Source organism: Salmo salar, chromosome 11, assembly GCF_965601325.2.
Source record: "Salmo salar chromosome 11, fSalSal1, whole genome shotgun sequence".
NCBI classification, from domain to species: domain Eukaryota; kingdom Metazoa; phylum Chordata; class Actinopteri; order Salmoniformes; family Salmonidae; genus Salmo; species Salmo salar.
The window spans coordinates 54,340,526-54,365,007 of record NC_138301.1 but is presented as its reverse complement, the minus strand read 5'-3'; the positions used below and the strand labels follow the sequence as shown (position 1 = coordinate 54,365,007).

The following is a 24,482-nucleotide window of genomic DNA, read 5'->3' as shown; positions in this document are numbered from 1 at the left end:
GAGAGGACATTAGAGAAGGGAGGTTGAGGAGAGATTTGTACTGTCTGCTTTGTGTCATGTCACCAAGGCAGTTTAAATTTGTACTGTCTGCTTTGTGTCATGTCACCAAGGCAGTTTAAAGTACAGTAGACCAACATAGCTCCTGTAGTAGGTGTTCCATCTGGTTCTGGAACACCTTGTTAATGCCTGGATAAAGTTAGGGCTTGTGTTGCTCATTGGATAAAGTTAGGGCTTGTGTTGTTATTGGATAAAGTTAGGGCTTGTGTTGCTCATTGGATAAAGTTAGGGCTTGTGTTGTCATTGGATAAAGTTAGGGCTTGTGTTGCTCATTGGATAAAGTTAGGGCTTGTGTTGCTCATTGGATAAAGTTAGGGCTTGTGTTGCTCATTGGATAAAGTTAGGGCTTGTGTTGCTCATTGGATAAAGTTAGGGCTTGTGTTTCTTCATTTGAATGAATGAATGTTTCTTCACATGTTGACCAGCCTGATTAAATCATCATTTCTGTGAGTTAATATTAAAAGGCCCACAGTCAGCACCATCACATGTACAGTAACACATCATATGACACATCAGGTCAGAGGTTAAAGAAGAGTCGTTCGGTGCAGAGCAGAGAGGAGCATGATGCCCAGAGGGACTCGTCCAGGGACCCCCAGAGAGGGGAGGAGGAGAGGGGCCGGCCGGGACACGGGGGCCGCCAGGGGCATGGAGGCCTGGGGGATCTCTCTGACCACCACCTCAGGACCCTCTGTACAGAGGTCTGTATATCTGAGGTTTTGTTGTGATTATCAATCTTTATTAGCCTGGGTACCATTCTGTTTTTGATATTATTCCACAATGTTTTTGGCATGAGTGTGGAATGTTAGCACAAACATACTGGTACCCAAGCTAATAGTTTAAAATGTATTTGCAAGAAACACTTGACAACACCTTGACACACCGCACCTTGACACACCACACCTTGACACACCACACCTTGACACACCACACCATGACACACCACACCTTGACACACCGCACCATGGCACCGCACCATGACACACCACACCTTGACACACCACACCTTGACACACCACACCTTGACTTGACACACCACACCTTGACACCACACCTTGACACCGCACCTTGACACACCGCACCGTGACACACCGCACCATGACACACCGCACCATGACACACCACACCTTGACACACCACACCTTGACACGACACACCACACCTTGACACACCACACCATGACACACCACACCTTGACACACCGCACCATGACACACCGCACCATGACACACCACACCTTGACACGACACACCACACCTTGACTTGACACACCACACCTTGACTTGACACACCACACCATGACACCACACCTTGACACACCGCACCATGACACACCGCACCATGACACACCGCACCATGACACACCACACCTTGACACACCACACCTTGACACGACACACCATGTAACATCAGGATATTTATATTGATACAGTTAATATCTGTGTAATTTCCGTGTAATATTTCTCAGTAGCCCGTTGCTCATTGTGAAGTGGAGCAGCAGTTGCTGTTTCAGAGGTCGCTGTCTGTTCTGAAGGCGTTTCATGTTGAACTCTTAGGTGTGGCCTGTGCTGGCGGTGATGGGGGGTGCAGACGCAGGGCTGCGTGTTGGGGGGCGCTGTGTACACAAACAGACCGGTCGTCATGCTACTCTACTGGGCGTGGTGAAGGAGGGGAGCACCTCAGCCAAGGTGCAGTGGGACGAGGCTGAGATCACCATCAGGTATTAACATTATAGTTGACCCTACACGTCTTGGTAGCCTGGTCTCAGATCTGTTTGTGCTCTCTTGTCTAATGGAATTCTCATGGCTTGACAATGGCAAGGGAAATAGGTAAGAGCAGAATCTGATCTGAGACCAGGCTAAGGTATTGATAGAAACTGATCTGAGACCAGGCTAAGGTCTTGATAGAAACTGATCTGAGACCAGGCTAAGGTATTGAGAGGAGCAAGGCCTATTATTAGGGCTGGCACAATTATAGTATAATCGTTTCACCAACAATAGTGGACAATAACCATGATCCCCCCCCTCAACAATAACCATGATCCCCCCCCCTCAACAATAACCATGATCCCCCCCCCTCAACAATAACCATGATCCCCCTCAACAATAACCATGATCCCCCCCCTCAACAATAACCATGATCCCCCCTCAACAATAACCATGATCCCCCCCTCAACAATAACCATGATCCCCCTCAACAATAACCATGATCCCCCCTCAACAATAACCATGATCCCCCCCAACAATAACCATGATCCCCCCCTCAACAATAACTATGATCCCCCCCTCAACAATAACCATGATCCCCCCTCAACAATAACCATGATCCCCCTCAACAATAACCATGATCCCCCCCCTCAACAATAACCATGATCCCCCCTCAACAATAACCATGATCCCCCCCTCAACAATAACCATGATCCCCCCCTCAACAATAACCATGATCCCCCTCAACAATAACCATGATCCCCCTCAACAATAGCCATGATCCCCCCTCAACAATAACCATGATCCCCCTCCTCAACAATAACCATGATCCCCCTCCTCAACAATAACCATGATCCCCCCTCAACAATAACCATGATCCCCCCCCTCAACAATAACCATGATCCCCCCTCAACAATAACCATGATCTCCCCCTCAACAATAACCATGATCCCCCCCCTCAACAATAACCATGATCCCCCCCTCAACAATAACCATGATCCCCCCCAACAATAACCATGATCCCCCCTCAACAATAACCATGATCCTCCCCCCCTCAACAATAACCATGATCCCCCCTCAACATTAACCATGATCCCCCCCCTCAACAATAACCATGATCCTCCCCTCAAGAATAACCATGATCCCCCCTCAAGAATAACCATGATCCCCCCTCAACAATAACCATGATCCCCCCTCAACAATAACCATGATCCCCCCTCAACAATAACCATGATCCCCCCCTCAACAATAACCATGATCCCCCCTCAACAATAACCATGATCCCCCCTCAACAATAACCATGATCCCCCCTCAACAATAACCATGATCCCCCCTCAACAATAACCATGATCTCCCCCTCAACAATAACCATGATCCCCCCCCCTCAACAATAACCATGATCCCCCCCTCAACAATAACCATGATCCCCCCCAACAATAACCATGATCCCCCCTCAACAATAACCATGATCCTCCCCCCCTCAACAATAACCATGATCCCCCCTCAACATTAACCATGATCCCCCCCCTCAACAATAACCATGATCCTCCCCTCAAGAATAACCATGATCCCCCCTCAAGAATAACCATGATCCCCCCTCAAGAATAACCATGATCCCCCCTCAACAATAACCATGATCCCCCCTCAACAATAACCATGATCCCCCCCTCAACAATAACCATGATCCCCCCTCAACAATAACCATGATCCCCCCTCAACAATAACCATGATCCCCCCTCAACAATAACCATGATCCCCCCTCAACAATAACCATGATCCCCCCTCAACAATAACCATGATCCCCCCTCAACAATAACCATGATCCCCCCCTCAACAATAACCATGATCCTCCCCCCTCAACAATAACCATGATCCCCCCTCAACAATAACCATGATCCCCCCCCTCAACAATAACCATGATCCTCCCCCCCCTCAACAATAACCATGATCCTCCCCCCCTCAACAATAACCATGATCCCCCCTCAACATTAACCATGATCCCCCCCTCAACAATAACCATGATCCTCCCCTCAACAATAACCATGATCCCCCCTCAACAATAACCATGATCCCCCCTCAACAATAACCATGATCCCCCCTCAACAATAACCATGATCCCCCCTCAACAATAACCATGATCCCCCCTCAACAATAACCATGATCCCCCCCTCAACAATAACCATGATCCTCCTCCCTCAACAATAACCATGATCCCCCCCTCAACAATAACCATGATCCCCCCTCAACAATGACCATGATCCCCCCTCAACAATAACCATGATCCCCCCCAACAATAACCATGATCCCCCCTCAACAATAACCATGATCCCCCCCTCAACAATAACCATGATCCCCCTCGACAATAACCATGATCCCCCCTCGACAATAACCATGATCCCCCCTCAACAATAACCATTATCCCCCCCTCAACAATAACCATGATCCCCCCCCTCAACAATAACCATGATCCCCCCCCTCAACAATAACCATGATCCCCCCCTCAACAATAACCATGATCCCCCTCAACAATAACCATGATCCCCCCCCCTCAACAATAACCATGATCCCCCCTCAACAATAACCATGATCCCCCCTCAACAATAACCATGATCCCCCCTCAACAATAACCATGATCCCCCCTCAACAATAATCATGATCCCCCTCAATAATAACCATGATTCCCCCCTCAACAATAACCATGATCCCCCCCTCAACAATAACCATGATCCCCCCCTCAACAATAACCATGATCCCCCCCTCAACAATAACCATGATCCCCCCCTCAACAATAACCATGATCCCCCCCTCAACAACAACCATGATCCCCCCTCAACAATAACCATGACCCCCCCCTCAACAATAACCATGACCCCCCCTCAACAATAACCATGATCCCCCCTCAACAATAACCATGATCCCCCCCTCAACAATAACCATGACCCCCAGTCAACAATAACCATGATCCCCCCCTCAACAATAACCATGATCCCACCTCAACAATAACCATGACCCCCCCTCAACAATAACCATGATCCCCCCCTCAACAATAACCATGATCCTCCCCCCTCAACAATAACCATGATCCTCCCCCCTCAACAATAACCATGATCCCCCCCTCAACAATAACCATGATCCCCCCCAACAATAACCATGATCCCCCCCCAACAATAACCATGATCCCCCCTCAACAATAACCATGATCCCCCCTCAGCAATAACCATGATCCCCCCCTCAACAATAACCATGATCCCCCCCCTCAACCATAACCATGATCCCCCCCCTCAACAATAACCATGATCCCCCCTCAACAATAACCATGATCCCCCCCCTCAACAATAACCATGATCCCCCCCCTCAACAATAACCATGATCCCCCCCTCAACAATAACCATGATCCCCCTCAACAATAACCATGATCCCCCCCCCTCAACAATAACCATGATCCCCCCCTCAACAATAACCATGATCCCCCCCTCAACAATAACCATGATCCCCCCTCAACAATAACCATGATCCCCCCTCCTCAACAATAACCATGATCCGCCCTCAACAATAACCATGATCCCCCTCAACAACAACCATGATCCCCACCTCAACAATAACCATGATTTCCCCCCCACCCCCCCTCAACAATAACCATGATCCCCCCCTCAAAAATACCCGTCACAATCGTCTTAATACATTCATTTCAGGAGAAGGAGGATTCAGCTTTATATTCAAGGAGATTTAGCTGAATTGGTACACTGGCTGATAGATAGTATCTACACTGGCTGATAGATAGTATCTACACTGGCTGATAGATAGTATCTACACTGGCTGATAGATAGTATCTACACTGGCTGATACATAGTATCTACACTGGCTGATACATAGTATCTACACTGGCTGCACTGACTGTATTGTTTGGCCATGTTCTCATAAATATGCTGTAAAACTCCATCACCTAGCCCTGTTTCAGTACTTTCCTCCATAACCACCCACCCCACCATGCTTCTAACCACCCACCCCACTAGCATTAATACCTCCTATATAGTCATCCATTATCCTCCCAATGACGTATCCACCATCATCCATATCCCGTACATAACCTATTGACTCATCCATTGACTCATCCCTTCTCTGCATGGTACCATTGTGTATCGCCAGCCCTCCTCCACCCATCCACCTCGCCTGGTCCTAGATCAGTTTATGCAAGGCAAACTCCTTAGGTGTCATTGTCAAGCCAAACATTGACATGACAATTCCATAAGGAGATGGCAAAAGAGTAGAAACAGACTGGGACCAGGGCAGACTACCATCTATCCCCCAGACTACCGTCCATCCATTCCCCAGACTACAGTCCATCCATTCCCCAGACTACCGTCCATCCATCCCCCAGACTACCGTCCATCCATCCCCCAGACTACCGTCCATCCATCCCCCAGACTACCGTCCATCCATCCCCCAGACTACCATCCAGACTACCGTCCATCCATTCCCCAGACTACCGTCCATCCATTCCCCAGACTACCGTCCATCCATTCCCCAGACTACCGTCCATCCATCCCCCAGACTACCATCCATCCCCCAGACTACCATCCATCCATCCATCCCCCAGACTACCATCCATCCATCCCCCAGACTACCATCCATCCATTCCCCAGACTACAGTCCATCCATTCCCCAGACTACCGTCCATCCATTCCCCAGACTACCGTCCATCCATTCCCCAGACTACCATCCCTCCATCCCCCAGACTACCATCCCTCCATCCCCCAGACTACCATCCCTCCATCCCCCAGACTACCATCCCTCCATCCCCCAGACTACCATCCCTCCATCCCCCAGACTACCATCCCTCCATCCCCCAGACTACCATCCATCCATCCCCCAGACTACCATCCATCCATCCCCCAGACTACCATCCATCCATTCCCCAGACTACCATCCATCCCTCCACCAGGCTACCATCCATCCATCCCCCAGACTACCATCCATCCATCCCCCAGACTACCATCCATCCATCCCCCAGACTACCATCCATCCATCCCCCAGACTACCATCCATCCATCCCCCAGACTACTATCCCTCCATACCCCAGACTACCATCCATCCATCCCACAGACTACCATCCATCCCCCAGACTACCATCCATCCATCCCCCAGGCTACCATCCATCCATCCCCCAGGCTACCATCCATCCATCCCCCAGGCTACCATCCATCCATCCCCCAGGCTACCATCCATCCATCCCCCAGACTACCATCCATCCATCCCCCAGACTACCATCCATCCATCCCCCAGACTACCATCCATCCATCCCCCAGACTACCATCCATCCATCCCCCACACTACCATCCATCCATCCCCCACACTACCATCCATCCATCCCCCAGACTACCATCCATCCATCCCCCAGACTACCATCCATCCATCCCCCAGGCTACCATCCATCCATCCCCCAGGCTACCATCCATCCATCCCCCAGGCTACCATCCATCCATCCCCCAGGCTACCATCCATCCATCCCCCAGACTACCATCCATCCATTCCCCAGACTACCATCCATCCATTCCCCAGACTACCATCCATCCATTCCCCAGACTACCATCCATCCATCCCCCAGACTACCATCCATCCCCCAGGCTACCATCCATCCATCCCCCAGGCTACCATCCATCCATCCCCCAGGCTACCATCCATCCATCCCCCAGGCTACCATCCATCCCCCAGACTACCATCCATCCCCCAGACTACCATCCATCCCTCCCCCAGACTACCATCCATCCCTCCCCCAGACTACCATCCATCCCTCCCCCAGACTACCATCCATCCCTCCCCCAGACTACCATCCATCCATCCCCCAGACTACCATCCATCCATTCTCCAGACTACCATCAATCCCTCCATCCACCAGACTACCAACCATCCATCTCCCAGACTACCATCCCTCCATCCCCCAGACTACCATCCATCCATTCCCCAGACTACCATCCATCCATTCCCCAGACTACCATCCATCCATTCCCCAGACTACCATCCATCCATCCCCCAGGCTACCATCCATCCATCCCCCAGGCTACCATCCATCCATCCCCCAGGCTACCATCCATCCATCCCCCAGACTACTATCCATCCCTCCCCCAGACTACCATCCATCCCCCAGGCTACCATCCATCCATCCCCCAGACTACCATCCATCCATCCCCCAGACTACCATCCATCCATCCCCCAGACTACCATCCATCCCTCCCCCAAACTACCATCGATCCATCCCCCAGGCTACCATCCATCCATCCCCCAGGCTACCATCCATCCATTCCCCAGACTACCATCAATCCATCCATTCCCCAGACTACCATCAATCCCTCCATCCACCAGACTACCAACCATCCATTCACCAGACTACCATCCCTCCATCCCCCAGACTACCATCCCTCCATCCCCCAGACTACCATCCCTCCATCCCCCAGACTACCATCCCTCCATCCCCCAGACTACCATCCATCCATTCCCCAGACTACCATCCATCCATTCCCCAGACTACCATCCCTCCATCCCCCAGACTACCATCCCTCCATCCCCCAGACTTCCATCCCCCAGGCTACCATCCATCCATCCCCCAGGCTACCATCCATCCATCCCCCAGACTACCATCCATCCATTCCCCAGACTACCATCCATCCATTCCCCAGACTACCATCCATCCATTCCCCAGACTACCATCCATCCATTCCCCAGACTACCATCCATCCATTCCCTAGACTACCAGACTACCATCCATCCCTCCCCCAGACTACCATCCATCCCTCCCCCAGACTACCATCCATCCCTCCCCCAGACTACCATCCATCCATCCCCCAGACTACCATCCATCCATTCCCCAGACTACCATCCATCCATTCCCCAGACTACCATACTACCATCCATCCCAGACTACCAGACTACCATCCATCCCTCCCCCAGACAACCATCCATCCCTCCCCCAGACTACCATCCATCCCTCCCCCAGACTACCATCCATCCCTCCCCCAGACTACCATCCATCCATCCCCCAGACTACCATCCATCCATCCCCCAGACTACCACCCATCCATCCCCCAGACTACCATCCATCCATTCCCCAGACTACCATCAATCCATCCATTCCCCAGACTACCATCAATCCCTCCATCCACCAGACTACCAACCATCCATTCACCAGACTACCATCCCTCCATCCCCCAGACTACCATCCATCCATCCCCCAGGCTACCATCCATCCATCCCCCAGGCTACCATCCATCCATCCCCCAGGCTACCATCCATCCATCCCCCAGGCTACCATCCATCCATCCCCCAGACTACCATCCATCCATCCCCCAGACTACCATCCATCCATTCCCCGACTACCATACTACCATCCATCCCTCCCCCAGACTACCATCCATCCCTCCCCCAGACTACCATCCATCCCTCCCCCAGACTACCATCCATCCCTCCCCCAGACTACCATCCATCCCTCCCCCAGACTACCATCCATCCATCCCCCAGACTACCATCCATCCATCCCCCAGACTACCACCCATCCATCCCCCAGACTACCATCCATCCATTCCCCAGACTACCATCAATCCATCCATTCCCCAGACTACCATCAATCCCTCCATCCACCAGACTACCAACCATCCATTCACCAGACTACCATCCCTCCATCCCCCAGACTACCATCCCTCCATCCCCCAGACTACCATCCCTCCATCCCCCAGACTACCATCCCTCCATCCCCCAGACTACCATCCATCCATTCCCCAGACTACCATCCCTCCATCCCCCAGACTACCATCCCTCCATCCCCCAGACTACCATCCCTCCATCCCCCAGACTACCATCCCTCCATCCCCCAGACTACCATCCCTCCATCCCCCAGACTACCATCCCTCCATCCCCCAGACTACCATCCATCCATTCCCCAGACTACCATCCATCCATTCCCCAGACTACCATCCCTCCATCCCCCAGACTACCATCCATCCATCCCCCAGACTACCATCCATCCCCCAGAGTACCATCCATCCCTCTCCCAGACTACCATCCATTCCCCAGCCATCCCTAGACTACCATCCATCCATCCATCACCCATCCATCCCCCAGCCATCCGTCATCCCCCATCCATCCATCCCCCAGACTACCATCCATCCCCCATCCATCCTCCACTCCTCTACCATGTCTTGCATTCTTCCTCTCTTCCTCTCCTTCTTTCCCTTACTCTGTGTTTCCTTGTGTTCCTCCACTTCTGGTTCTTCATTAAAGCTTCCCAACTTTCTGGTCGCCTAGTGACACTCCCCTGTACAACCTGGAGCCCTGCGAGCCGCTGCCCTTTGACGTGGCACGCTTCCGAGGCCTCACCGCTTCCCTGCTCCTCGACCTCACCTATCTCACCTCCATCCACGAGGACGCTGGGAAGCTGAGCGCCCGGCGTCACGAGAAGAGACACCGTAGCAGCGGAGGTCACGATACAACGACGACGACCGCCACGACAAACGACGACATCAACAACAAACCTAGTGACACAGAGCAGAGCCACCAACACAGGGTCTCCCCAGACCCCAAAGACACAACAACAACAACGGGGACCGTCACCACGACGACAACCTCTGATCTGAGAGTGTCACATAGCCTGGACGAGGTCAAAGCCCACTCGGTGCCCAACTCGAAATCAGAGAGCGAGATCTCCTCCTGCGCCTTGGACACCCAACACCAGGGTGGACGAGGACCAGAGACCCTCTCCCCTGCTACTCAGACCCTCCAGGAGGGTAACAGGAGGAAGGGCCATGAGGGCCGGGACCATGATGGCTCTCCCTCCTCAGGGGTCAGTCAGTCTGAGATCCATGCGGTGCAGCTGTCCTACCTCTACCTGGGGGCCATGAAGGCCCTCAGCACCCTGCTCTCCTGCTCCAAGTATGTTGAGCTGCTGCTCATACACAAGGTTAGTAATCTTTCATCAGGGTTGTGGGTTCGAATTCCGCATTGCTCTCACATCATATAGTACCTCTCCGAGAAATGCGCAAAATGTCTCTGGCCCCAAGTATACTGTGAATGTGTTTAGTCAATCAAAATGTCTGCTATTGGCACCACTCTGTAATAGGTCCAGGTTCAATCAAAGTGTCTGCTAACGGCCCACTCTGTAATAGGTCCAGGTTCAATCAAAGTGTCTGCTAACGGCCCACTTTGTAATAGGTCCAGGTTCAATCAAAGTGTCTGCTTACGGCCCACTCTGTAATAGGTCCAGGTTCAATCAAAATGTCTGCTAACGGCCTACTTTGTAATAGGTCCAGGTTCAATCAAAGTGTTTGCTAACGGCCCACTCTGTAATAGGTCCAGGTTCAATAATAACGTCTGCTAACGGCCCACTCTGTAATAGGTCCAGGTTCAATCAAAGTGTCTGCTAACGGCCCACTCTGTAATAGGTCGAGGTTCAATCAAAATGTCTGCTAACGGCCCACTTTGTAATAGGTCCAGGTTCAATCAAAGTGTCTGCTTACGGCCCACTCTGTAATAGGTCCAGGTTCAATCAAAGTGTCTGCTAATGGCCCACTCTGTAATAGGTCCAGGTTCAATAATAACGTCTGCTAACGGCCCACTCTGTAATAGGTCCAGGTTCAATCAAAATGTCTGCTATTGGCACCACTCTGTAATAGGTCCAGGTTCAATCAAAATGTCTGCTATTGGCACCACTCTGTAATAGGTCCAGGTTCAATCAAAGTGTCTGCTAACGGCCCACTCTGTAATAGGTCCAGGTTCAATCAAAACGTCTGCTAACGGCCCACTCTGTAATAGGTCCAGGTTCAGCCGGAGCCTGCTCCCAGTGGACACAATGCAGACCTGAACGCCGGGTCCACCCCTAGTGGCGCAGCGCCCTCACCCGTGTGCCAGGAGGAAGTTGAGATGAGGGCGGCACTGCAGTTCCTGATGCGTCACATGGTCAAGCGGGCCGTGATGAGGTCACCCATCAAGCGGGCGTTGGGATTGGCCGATTTGGAGAGGGCTCAGGCCATGATCTATAAATTGGTGGTCAGCGGGCTGCTGGACGAACACTGCAGTGGGGGCAAGGCCAGACCTGGTGAGTAACACTGAGAAAAATAACATGTTGTTTGTTAGGGAAGGCTTTTCCATCTCTGGCCCTGGACTGGGGTCTTCCTGGGGCCTTCCTGGGGTCTTCCTGTGGTCTAAACATATATTAATGTGGTTGACTACACATCCAGGATTACAAGCTAGCTAGCTAGTTACCTTGAAGGCTTCTCAGACGATCTGATGTTGTAACGTGTCAAGAAATATAAAGAGAAAAAAACTGTGCTAAACCTGTTTTAACCCTGTTCTAACTCTGTTATAACACTGTTATAACTCTGTACTAACTCTGTACTAACTCTGTTCTCTGTTGTAACCCTGTTCTAACCCAGTTCTAACTTTGTTCTAACTCTGTTCTAGCTCTGTTCTCTGTTCTAACCCTGTTCTAACCCTGTTCTAACTCTGTACTAACTGTGTTCTCTGTTCTAACTCTGTTCTATGGTCTAACCCTGTTCTAACTCTGTTCTCTGTTCTAACCCTGTTCTAACCCTGTTCTAACTCTGTTCTCTGTTCTAACCCTGTTCTAACTCTGTACTAACTCTGTTCTATGTTCTAACTCTGTGCTAACTCTGTACTAACTCTGTTCTATGTTCTAACTCTATGCTAACTCTGTTGTAACTCTGTTGTAACACTGTACTACTTTGTTCTATGTTCTAACTCCATGCTAACTCTGTACTAACTCTGTTCTATGTTCTAACTCTGTTCTAATTCTGTTGTAACTCTGTTGTAATCCTGTTGTAACTCTGTTGTACTCTGTTCTATGGTCTAACTCTTTCTAACTCTGTTCTAACTCAGAACATAGAACAGAGTTAGAACAGAGTTAGACCATAGAACAGAGTTACAACAGAATTAGAACATAGAACAGAGTTACAACAGGATTACAACAGAGTTACAACAGAATTAGAACAGAGTTAGAACATAGAACAACCTCTGTTCTAACTCTGTAACTCTGTTCTAACTCTGTTCTAACTCTTTTCTCTGTTCTAACTCTGTACTAACTCTGTTCTATGGTCTAACTCTGTTCTAACTTTATTGTAACTCGTTTGTAACTCTGTTCTAACTCTGTTCTAACTCTGTTCTATGTTCTAACTCTGTACTAACTCTGTTCTATGGTCTAACTCTGTTCTAACTTTATTGTAACTCGTTTGTAACTCTATTCTAACTCTGTTCTAACTCTGTTCTATGTTCTAACTCTATTCTAACTCTGTTCTAACTCTGTTCTATGTTCTAACTCTTCTAACTCTATTCTAACTCTGTTCTAACTCTGTTCTAACTCTTTTCTCTGTTGTAACCCTGTTCTACCTCTGTACTACCTCTGTACTACCTCTGTACTAACACTGTACTAACTCTGTACTAACTCTGTTCTATGTTCTAACTCTGTTGTAACTGTTGTAACTCTGTTGTAACCCTGTTGTAACTCTGTTGTCACTCTGTTGTACTCTGTTGTAACTCTGTTCTATGGTCTAACTCTAAATCTGTTGTAAGTTGTTGTACTCTTTTGTAACTCTGTTCTAGTTCTGTTCTCTGTTGTAACTCTGTTGTAACTCTGTTCTATGGTCTAACTCTGTTCTATGGTCTAACACTGTTCTATGGTCTAACTCTGTTCTAACTTTGTTGTAACTCGTTTGTAACTGTACTAACTGTTCTATGTTCTAACTCTATTGTACTCTGTTATATGGTCTAACTTGTTCTATGGTCTAACTCTGTTCTAAATCTGTTCTCTGTTGTAACCCTGTTGTAACTCTAACTTTGTTCTAACTCTGTTCTATGGTCTAACTCTTTACTTACTCTTTACTAACTCTTTACTAACTCTGTTCTCTGTTGTAACCCTGTTCTAACTATGTTCTAACCCTGTTCTATGGTCTAACTCTGTTCTAATTCTGTTGTAACGTGTTGTACTCTTTTGTAACTCTGTTCTAACTCTGTTCTATGGTCTAACTCTGTTCTAACTCTGTTCTATGGTCTAACTCTGTACTAACTCTGTTCTATGGTCTAACACTGTTGTAACTCTGTACTAACTCTGTACTACTTTGTTCTAATTCTGTTGTAACTCTGTTCTAACTCTGTTCTATGGTCTAACACTGTTGTAACTCTGTTGTAACTCTGTACTACCTCTGTACTACCTCTGTTGTTACTCTGTTGTAACCCTGTTGTAACTCTGTACTACTCTGTTGTACTCTGTTCTATGGTCTAACTCTGTTCTAACTCTGTTCTATGGTCTAACTCTTTCTAACTCTGTTCTAACTCAGAACATAGAACAGAGTTAGAACAGAGTTAGACCATAGAACAGAGTTACAACAGGATTACAACAGAGTTACAACAGAATTAGAACAGAGTTAGAACATAGAACAAACTGTTCTAACTCTGTAACTCTGTTCTAATTCTGTTGTAACTCTTTTCTCTGTTCTAACTCTGTACTAACTCTGTACTAACTATGTTCTATGGTCTAACTCTGTTCTAACTTTGTAACTCGTTTAACTCTGTTCTAACTCTGTTCTATGTTCTAACTCTATTCTAACTCTATTCTAACTCTGTTCTATGTTCTAACTCTATTCTAACTCTGTTCTAACTCTGTTCTAACTCTGTTCTATGTTCTAACTCTATTCTAACTCTATTCTAACTCTGTTCTATGTTCTAACTCTATTCTAACTCTGTTCTAACTCTGTTCTATGTTCTAACTCTATTCTAACTCTGTTCTAACTCTGTTCTATGTTCTAACTCTATTCTAACTCTATTCTAACTCTGTTCTAACTCTTTTCTCTGTTGTAACCCTGTTCTACCTCTGTACTACCTCTGTACTACCTCTGTACTAACACTGTTCTATGTTCTAACTCTGTTGTAACTGTTGTAACTGTTGTAACTCTGTTGTCACTCTGTTGTCACTCTGTTGTACTCTGTTGTAACTCTGTTCTATGGTCTAACTCTAAATCTGTTGTAAGTTGTTGTACTCTTTTGTAACTCTGTTCTAGTTCTGTTCTCTGTTGTAACTCTGTTGTAACTCTGTTCTATGGTCTAACTCTGTTCTATGGTCTAACTCTGTTCTAACTTTGTTGTAACTCGTTTGTAACTCTGTACTAACTGTTCTATGTTCTAACTCTATTGTACTCTGTTGTAACTCTGTTATATGGTCTAACTTGTTCTATGGTCTAACTCTGTTCTAAATCTGTTCTCTGTTGTAACCCTGTTGTAACTATGTTCTAACCCTGTTCTATGGTCTAACTCTGTTCTAATTCTGTTGTAACGTGTTGTACTCTTTTGTAACTCTGTTCTAACTCTGTTCTATGGTCTAACTCTGTTCTAACTCTGTTCTATGGTCTAACTCTGTACTAACTCTGTTCTATGGTCTAACACTGTTGTAACTCTGTACTACTTTGTTCTAACTCTGTTCTAATTCTGTTGTAACTCTGTTCTAACTCTGTTCTATGGTCTAATACTGTTGTAACTCTGTTGTACCTCTGTACTACCTCTGTTGTTACTCTGTTGTAACTCTGTTGTAACTCTGTACTACTCTGTTGTACTCTGTTCTATGGTCTAACTCTGTTCTAACTCTGTTCTATGGTCTAACTCTTTCTAACTCTGTTCTAACTCAGAACATAGAACAGAGTTAGAACAGAGTTAGACCATAGAACAGAGTTACAACAGAATTAGAACAGAGTTAGAACATAGAACAGACTCTGTTCTAACTCTCTTCTAACTCTTTTCTCTGTTCTAACTCTGTACTAACTCTGTACTAACTCTGTTCTATGGTCTAACTCTGTTCTAACTCTGTTCTAACTCTGTTCTAACTTTGTAACTCTGTTCTAACTCTGTTCTATGTTCTAACTCTATTCTAACTGTTCTAACTCTGTTCTAACTCTATTCTAACTCTGTTCTATGTTCTAACTCTATTCTAACTCTGTTCTAACTCTTTTCTCTGTTGTAACCCTGTTCTACCTCTGTTCTACCTCTGTACTACCTCTGTACTACCTCTGTACTAACACTGTACTAACTCTGTACTAACTCTGTTCTATGTTCTAACTCTGTTGTAACTGTTGTAACTCTGTTGTCACTCTGTTGTAACTCTGTTGTCACTCTGTTGTACTCTGTTGTAACTCTGTTCTATGGTCTAACTCTAAATCTGTTGTAAGTTGTTGTACTCTTTTGTAACTGTTCTAGTTCTGTTCTCTGTTGTAACTCTGTTGTAACTCTGTTCTATGGTCTAACTCTGTTCTATGGTCTAACTCTGTTCTAACTTTGTTGTAACTCGTTTGTAACTCTGTACTAACTGTTCTATGTTCTAACTCTATTGTACTCTGTTGTAACTCTGTTATATGGTCTAACTTGTTCTATGGTCTAACTCTTTACTAACTCTTTACTTACTCTTTACTAACTCTTTACTAACTCTGTTCTCTGTTGTAACCCTGTTCTAACTATGTTCTAACCCTGTTCTATGGTCTAACTCTGTTCTAATTCTGTTGTAACGTGTTGTACTCTTTTGTAACTCTGTTCTAACTCTGTTCTATGGTCTAACTCTGTTCTAACTCTGTTCTATGGTCTAACTCTGTACTAACTCTGTTCTATGGTCTAACACTGTTGTAACTCTGTACTACTTTGTTCTAACTCTGTTCTAATTCTGTTGTAACTCTGTTGTAACTCTGTTCTATGGTCTAACACTGTTGTAACACTGTTGTAACTCTGTTGTAACTCTGTTGTAACTCTGTACTACCTCTGTACTACCTCTGTACTACCTCTGTACTAACTCTGTTGTTACTCTGTTGTAACCCTGTTGTAACTCTGTTGTAACTCTGTACTACTCTGTTGTAACTCTGTACTAACTCTGTACTACTCTGATGTAACTCTGTTGTACTCTATGGTCTAACTCTGTTCTAATTCTCTTCTATGGTCTAACTCTGTTGTAACTTTGTTGTAACTCTGTTCTATGTTCTAACTCTATGCTAACCCTGTTCTAACTCTGTTCTATGGTCTAACTCTGTACTAACTCTGTTCTAACCCTGTTCTAACTCTGTTCTAACCCTGTTGTAACTCTGTACTAAGTGTGTGTGGTCTCTCTCCCGGTGTGTTAGCTGACCCAGAGTGTGAGGAGGGTGCGCAGGGAGAGCAGCAGGCCCAGACCCCCATCACCACCAGCCCCTCTGCCTCCAGCACCACCTCCTTCATGAGCTCCTCTCTGGAGGACACTACCACAGCCACTACACCTGTTACTGACACAGAGACTGTCCCTGCCTCAGAGTCCCCTGGGGTCATGCCTCTTAGCCTGCTCAGGTATATAGAACCTCTGTATGTATGTATGTATGTATGTATGTATGTATGTATGTATGTATGTATGTATGTATGTACGTACTGTGGATGGATACCTTTTAAAGTCAAGGCTTTTATTACAATGCCTCATCTTTACAGGCAAATGTTCTCAAGCTACCCGACCACCACTCTGCTGCCAACGCGTCGTGCCCAGACGCCCCCGGTGTCTTCTCTCCCTACGTCTCCCTCTGATGAGGTGGGCCGGAGACAGAGCCTCTCCTCCCCCGAGACCCAGACCTCCAGACCAGCCAACAGGACAGGGACATGTATGTATTACACACCAAGCACCTCCCCAGTCCTGTTTGTCTCTGTATGTGATGGTAACATCCTCCCCAGTCCTGTTTGTCTCTGTATGTGATGGTAACATCCTCCCCAGTCCTGTTTGTCTCTGTATGTGATGGTAACATCCTCCCCAGTCCTGTTTGTCTCTGTATGTGATGGTAACATCCTCCCCAGTCCTGTATGTCTCTGTATGTGATGGTAACATCCTCCCCAGTCCTGTATGTCTCTGTATGTGATGGTAACATCCTCCCCAGTCCTGTATGTCTCTGTATGTGATGGTAACATCCTCCCCAGTCCTGTTTGTCTCTGTATGTGATGGTAATATCCTCTCCAGTCTTGTATGTGATGGTAACATCCTCCCCAGTCCTGTTTGTGATGGTAACATTCTCCCCAGTCCTGTTTGTCTCTGTATGTGATGGTAACATCCTCCCCGTCCTGTATGTGATGGTAATATCCTCCCCAGTCCTGTATGTGATGGTAACATCCTCCCCAGTCCTGTATGTCTCTGTATGTGATGGTAACATCCTCCCCAGTCCTGTTTGTCTCTGTATGTGATGGTAACATCCTCCCCAGTCCTGGATGTCTCTGTATGTGATGGTAACATCCTCCCCAGTCCTGTATGTCTCTGTATGTGATGGTAACATCCTCCCCAGTCCTGTATGTCTCTGTATGTGATGGTAACATCCTCCCCAGTCCTGTTTGTCTCTGTATGTGATGGTAATATCCTCTCCAGTCTTGTATGTGATGGTAACATCCTCCCCAGTCCTGTTTGTCTCTGTATGTGATGGTAACATCCTCCCCAGTCCTGTTTGTCTCTGTATGTGATGTTAACATCCTCCCCAGTCCTGTATGTCTCTGTATGTGATGGTAACATCCCCCCCAGTCCTGTATGTGATGGTAACATCCTCCCCAGTCCTGTTTATCTCTGTATGTGATGGTAACATCCTCCCCAGTCCTGTATGTCTCTGTATGTGATGGTAACATCCTCCCCAGTCCTGTTTATCTCTGTATGTGATGTAACATCCTCCCCAGTCCTGTTTGTCTCTGTATGTGATGGTAACATCCTCCCCAGTCCTGTTTATCTCTGTATGTGATGGTAACATCCTCCCCAGTCCTGTTTATCTCTGTATGTGATGGTAACATCCTCCCCAGTCCTGTATGTCTCTATGTCATGGTAACATCCTCCCCAGTCCTGTTTGTCTCTGTATGTGATGGTAACATCCTCCCCAGTCCTGTTTGTCTCTGTATGTGATGGTAACATCCTCCCCAGTCCTGTATGTGATGTTAACATCCTCCCCAGTCCTGTATGTCTCTCTATGTGATGGTAACATCCCTCCCAGTCCTGTTTGTCTCTGTATGTGATGGTAACATCCTCCCCAGTCCTGTATGTGATGGTAACATCCTCCCCAGTCCTGTATGTGATGGTAACATCCTCCCAAGTCCTGTATGTGATGGTAACATCCTCCCCAGTCCTGTTTATCTCTGTATGTGATGGTAACATCCTCCCCAGTCCTGTATGTCTCTGTATGTGATGGTAACATCCTCCCCAGTCCTGTTTATCTCTGTATGTGATGGTAACATCCTCCCCAGTCCTGTTTATCTCTGTATGTGATGGTAACATCCTCCCCAGTCCTGTATGTCTCTATGTCATGGTAACATCCTCCCCAGTCCTGTTTGTCTCTGTATGTGATGGTAACATCCTCCCCAGTCCTGTTTGTCTCTGTATGTGATGGTAACATCCTCCCCAGTCCTGTATGTGATGGTAACATCCTCCCCAGTCCTGTATGTGATGGTAACATTCTCTCCAGTCCTGTATGTGATGGTAACATCCTCCCAAGTCCTGTATGTCTCTGTATGTGATGGTAACATCCTCCCAAGTCCTGTATGTCTCTGTATGTGATGGTAACATCCTCCCCAGTCCTGTTTGTCTCTGTATGTGATGGTAACATCCTCCCCAGTCCTGTATGTGATGGTAACATCCTCCCCAGTCCTGTATGTGATGGTAACATCCTCTCCAGTCCTGTATGTGATGGTAACATCCTCCCCAGTCCTGTTTGTCTCTGTATGTGATGGTAACATCCTCCCCAGTCCTGTATGTGATGGTAACATCCTCCCCAGTCCTGTATGTGATGGTAACATCCTCCCCAGTCCTGTATGTGATGGTAACATCCTCCCCAGTCCTGTATGTTATGGTAACATCCTCCCAAGTCCTGTATGTCTCTGTATGTGATGGTAACATCCTCCCCAGTCCTGTTTGTCTCTGTATGTGATGGTAACATCCTCCCCAGTCTTGTTTGTCTCTGTATGTGATGGTAACATCCTCCCCAGTCCTGTATGTGATGGTAACATCCTCCCCAGTCCTGTTTGTCTCTGTATGTGATGGTAACATCCTCCCCAGTCCTGTATGTGATGGTAACATCCCCCCCAGTCCTGTATGTGATGGTAACATCCTGCCCAGTCATGTTTGTCTCTGTATGTGATAGTAACATCCTCCCCAGTCCTGTATGTGATGGTAACATCCCCCCAGTCCTGTATGTAATGGTAACATCCTCCCCAGTCCTGTATGTGATGGTAACATCCTCCCCAGTCCTGTTTGTCTCTGTATGTGATGGTAACATCCTCCCCAGTCCTGTTTGTCTCTGTATGTGATGGTAACTTCCTCCCCAGTCCTGTATGTCTCTGTATGTGATGGTAACATCCTCCCCAGTCCTGTTTGTCTCTGTATGTGATGGTAACATCCTCCCCAGTCCTGTATGTGATGGTAACATCCTCCCCAGTCCTGTTTGTCTCTGTATGTGATGGTAACATCCTCCCCAGTCCTGTATGTGATGGTAACATCCTCCCCAGTCCTGTATGTCTCTGTATGTGATGGTAACATCCTCCCCAGTCCTGTATGTGATGGTAACATCCCCCCCAGTCCTGTATGTGATGGTAAAATCCTCCCCAGTCCTGTTTGTCTCTGTATGTGATGGTAACATCCTCCCCAGTCCTGTATGTCTCTGTATGTGATGGTAACTTCCTCCCCAGTCCTGTATGTCTCTGTATGTGATGGTAACATCCTCCCCAGTCCTGTTTGTCTCTGTATGTGATGGTAACATCCTCCCCAGTCCTGTATGTGATGGTAACATCCTCCCTAGTCCTGTTTGTCTCTGTATGTGATGGTAACATCCTCCCCAGTCCTGTATGTGATGGTAACATCCTCCCCAGTCCTGTATGTCTCTGTATGTGATGGTAACATCCTCCCCAGTCCTGTATGTGATGGTAACATCCTCCCCAGTCCTGTTTGTCTCTGTATGTGATGGTAACATCCTCCCAGTCCTGTTTGTCTCTGTATGTGATGGTAATATCCTCCCCAGTCCTGTTTGTCTCTGTATGTGATGGCAACATCCTCCCCAGTCCTGTTTGTCTCTGTATGTGATGGTAACATCCTCCCCAGTCCTGTATGTGATGGTAACATCCTCCCCAGTCCTGTATGTGATGGTAACATCCTCCCCAGTCCTGTATGTCTCTGTATGTGATGGTAACTTCCTCCCCAGTCCTGTATGTGATGGTAACATCCTCCCCAGTCCTGTATGTGATGGTAACATCCTCCCCAGTCCTGTTTGTCTCTGTATGTGATGGTAACATCCTCCCCAGTCCTGTATGTCTCTGTATAATGGTAACATCCTCCGCAGTCCTGTTTGTCTCTGTATGTGATGGTAACATCCTCCCCAGTCCTGTTTGTCCCTGTATGTGATGGTAACATCCTCCCCAGTCCTGTTTGTCTCTGTATGTGATGGTAACATCCTCCCTAGTCCTGTTTGTGATGTTAACATCCTCCCCAGTCCTGTATGTGATGGTAACTTCCTGTCCTGTAATTTTTGTCCTCTCCAGCTCTGTCGGACCCCAGCAGCAGACTGTCCACCTCCCCTCCCCCCCCGGCCATCGCTGTGCCTCTCCTGGAGATGGGCTTCTCTCTGAGGCAGATCACCAAGGCTCTGGAGGCTACAGGGACAGGTACAGACTCCACTATATACTACCTCATACCAAGACTACAGGTACATACTCCACTATATACTACCTCATACCAAGACTACAGTTACAGACTTCACTATACACTACCTCATACCAAGACTACAGGTACAGACTCCACTATACACTACCTCATACCAAGACTACAGGTACAGACTCCACTATACACTACCTCATACCAAGACTACAGTTACAGACTTCACTATACACTACCTCATACCAAGACTACAGGTACAGACTCCACTATACACTACCTCATACCAAGACTACAGGTACAGACTTCACTATACACTACCTCATACCAAGACTACAGGTACAGACTTCACTATACACTACCTCATACCAAGACTACAGGTACAGACTCCACTATACACTACCTCATACCAAGACTACAGTTACAGACTTCACTATACACTACCTCATACCAAGACTACAGGTACAGACTTCACTATACACTACCTCATACCAAGACTACAGGTACAGACTCCACTATACACTACCTCATACCAAGACTACAGGTACAGACTTCACTATACACTACCTCATACCAAGACTACAGTTACAGACTTCACTATACACTACCTCATACCAAGACTACAGGTACAGACTTCACTATACACTACCTCATACCAAGACTACAGGTACAGACTCCACTATACACTACCTCATACCAAGACTCTGGAGACTACAGGGACAGTCTTCAAATCACATGTTATTGGTCACATACACATGGTTAGCAGATGTTATTGGTCACATACACATGGTTAGCAGATGTTATTGGTCACATGGTTAGCCGAGGTTATTGGTCACATGGTTAGCAGATGCTATTGGTCACATGGTTAGCAGATGTTATTGGTCACATACACATGGTTAGCAGATGTTATAGGTCACATGGTTAACAGATGTTATTGGTCACATGGTTAGCAGATGTTATTGGTCACATGGTTAGCAGATGTTATTGGTCACATGGTTAGCAGATGTTCTTGGTCACATGGTTAGCAGATGTTCTTGGTCACATGGTTAGCAGATGTTATTGGTCACATACACATGGTTAGCAGATGTTATTGGTCACATGGTTAGCAGATGTTATTGGTCACATGGTTAGCAGATGTTATTGGTCACATAGTTAACAGATGTTATTGGTCACATACACATGGTTAGCAGATGTTATTGGTCACACACATGGTTAGCAGATGTTATTGGTCACACACATGGTTAGCAGATGTTATTGGTCACATACACATGTTAGCAGATGTTATTGGTCACATGGTTAGCAGATGTTATTGGTCACATGGTTAGCAGATGTTATTGGTCACATGGTTAGCAGATGTTATTGGTCACATGGTTAGCAGATGTTATTGGTCACATGGTTAACAGATGTTATTGGTCACATGGTTAACAGATGTTATTGGTCACATGGTTAGCAGATGTTATTGGTCACATACACATGGTTAGCAGATGTTATTGGTCACATACACATGGTTAACAGATGTTATTGGTCACATACACATGGTTAGCAGATGTTATTGGTCACATACACATGGTTAACAGATGTTATTGGTCACATACACATAGTTAGCAGATGTTATTGGTCACATGGTTAGCAGATGTTATTGGTCACATACACATGGTTAACAGATGTTATTGGTCACATGGTTAGCAGATGTTATTGGTCACATACACATGGTTAACAGATGTTATTGGTCACATGGTTAGCAGATGTTATTGGTCACATACACATGGTTAACAGATGTTATTGGTCACATGGTTAGCAGATGTTAATGAGAGTGTAGTGAAATGCTTGTGCTTCTAGTTCCGACAGTGCAGTAATATCTAACAAGTAATCTAACAATTCCACAACAACTACGTAATACACACAAATCTAAGGGATGGAATGAGAATATGTACATATAAATATATGGATGAGTGATTACCCAGCCAATGGCCATTCAGGATACAACCACTTCTGATGGACCATCTCTCTCCCAGCCAATGACCATTCAGGATACAACCACTTATAATGGACCATCTCTCTCCCAGCCAATGACCATTCAGGATACAACCACTTATAATGGACCATCTCTCTCCCAGCCAATGGCCTTTCAGGATAAAACCACTTACATTTACATTTACGTCATTTAGCAGACGCTCTTATCCAGAGCGACTTACAAATTGGTGCATTCACCTTATGATATCCAGTGGAACAACCACTTTACAATAGTACATCTATATCTTTTTTTTTGGGGGGGGGGTTAGAAGGATTACTTTATCCTATCCTAGGTATTCCTTAAAGAGGTGGGGTTTCAGGTGTCTCCGGAAGGTGGTGATTGACTCCGCTGTCCTGGCGTCGTGAGGGAGCTTGTTCCACCATTGGGGTGCCAGAGCAGCGAACAGTTTTGACTGGGCTGAGCGGGAACTGTGCTTCCGCAGAGGTAGGGGGGCCAGCAGGCCAGAGGAGGATGAACGCAGTGCCCTTGTTTGGGTCTAGGGCCTGATCAGAGCCTGAAGGTACGGAGGTGCCATTCCCCTCACAGCTCCGTAGGCAATCACCATGGTCTTGTAGCAGATGCGAGCTTCAACTGGAAGTCAGTGGAGTGTGCGGAGGAGCGGGGTGACGTGAGAGAACTTGGGAAGGTTGAACACCAGACGGGCTGCGGCGTTCTGGATGAGTTGTAGGGGTTTAATGGCACAGGCAGGGAGCCCAGCCAACAGCGAGTTGCAGTAATCCAGACGGGAGATGACAAGTGCCTGGATTAGGACCTGCGCCGCTTCCTGTGTAAGGCAGGGTCGTACTCTGCGAATGTTGTATAGCATGAACCTACAGGATCGGGTCACCGCCTTGATGTTAGTGGAGAACGACAGGGTGTTGTCCAGGGTCACGCCAAGGCTCTTAGCACTCTGGGAGGAGGACACAATGGAGTTGTCCACCGTGATGGCGAGATCATGGAAAGGGCAGTCCTTCCCCGGGAGGAAAAGCAGCTCCGTCTTGCCGAGGTTCAGCTTGAGGTGGTGATCCGTCATCCACACTGATATGTCTGCCAGACA

General features: G+C 47.1%; 1 protein-coding gene across 15 annotated transcripts in view; it reads left to right on the top strand.

Moving 5' to 3' along the window:
* Positions 1–24,482, top strand: part of LOC106576577 (putative E3 ubiquitin-protein ligase HERC1) — a 198,479-nt gene that overhangs the window by 95,870 nt on the left and 78,127 nt on the right. For 14 of the 15 annotated variants that reach the window (XM_082958015.1, XM_082958014.1, XM_082958024.1 and 11 more), the window contains 7 exons: positions 574–755; positions 1,611–1,774; positions 10,032–10,707; positions 11,559–11,841; positions 16,910–17,108; positions 17,244–17,410; positions 21,300–21,422. In XM_082958015.1, coding sequence (XP_082814141.1) covers positions 574–755; positions 1,611–1,774; positions 10,032–10,707; positions 11,559–11,841; positions 16,910–17,108; positions 17,244–17,410; positions 21,300–21,422 — 1,794 coding nt within the window. The remainder of the gene's footprint in view (positions 1–573; positions 756–1,610; positions 1,775–10,031; positions 10,708–11,558; positions 11,842–16,909; positions 17,109–17,243; positions 17,411–21,299; positions 21,423–24,482) is intronic. The other variant, XM_082958021.1, reaches the window with a different exon arrangement.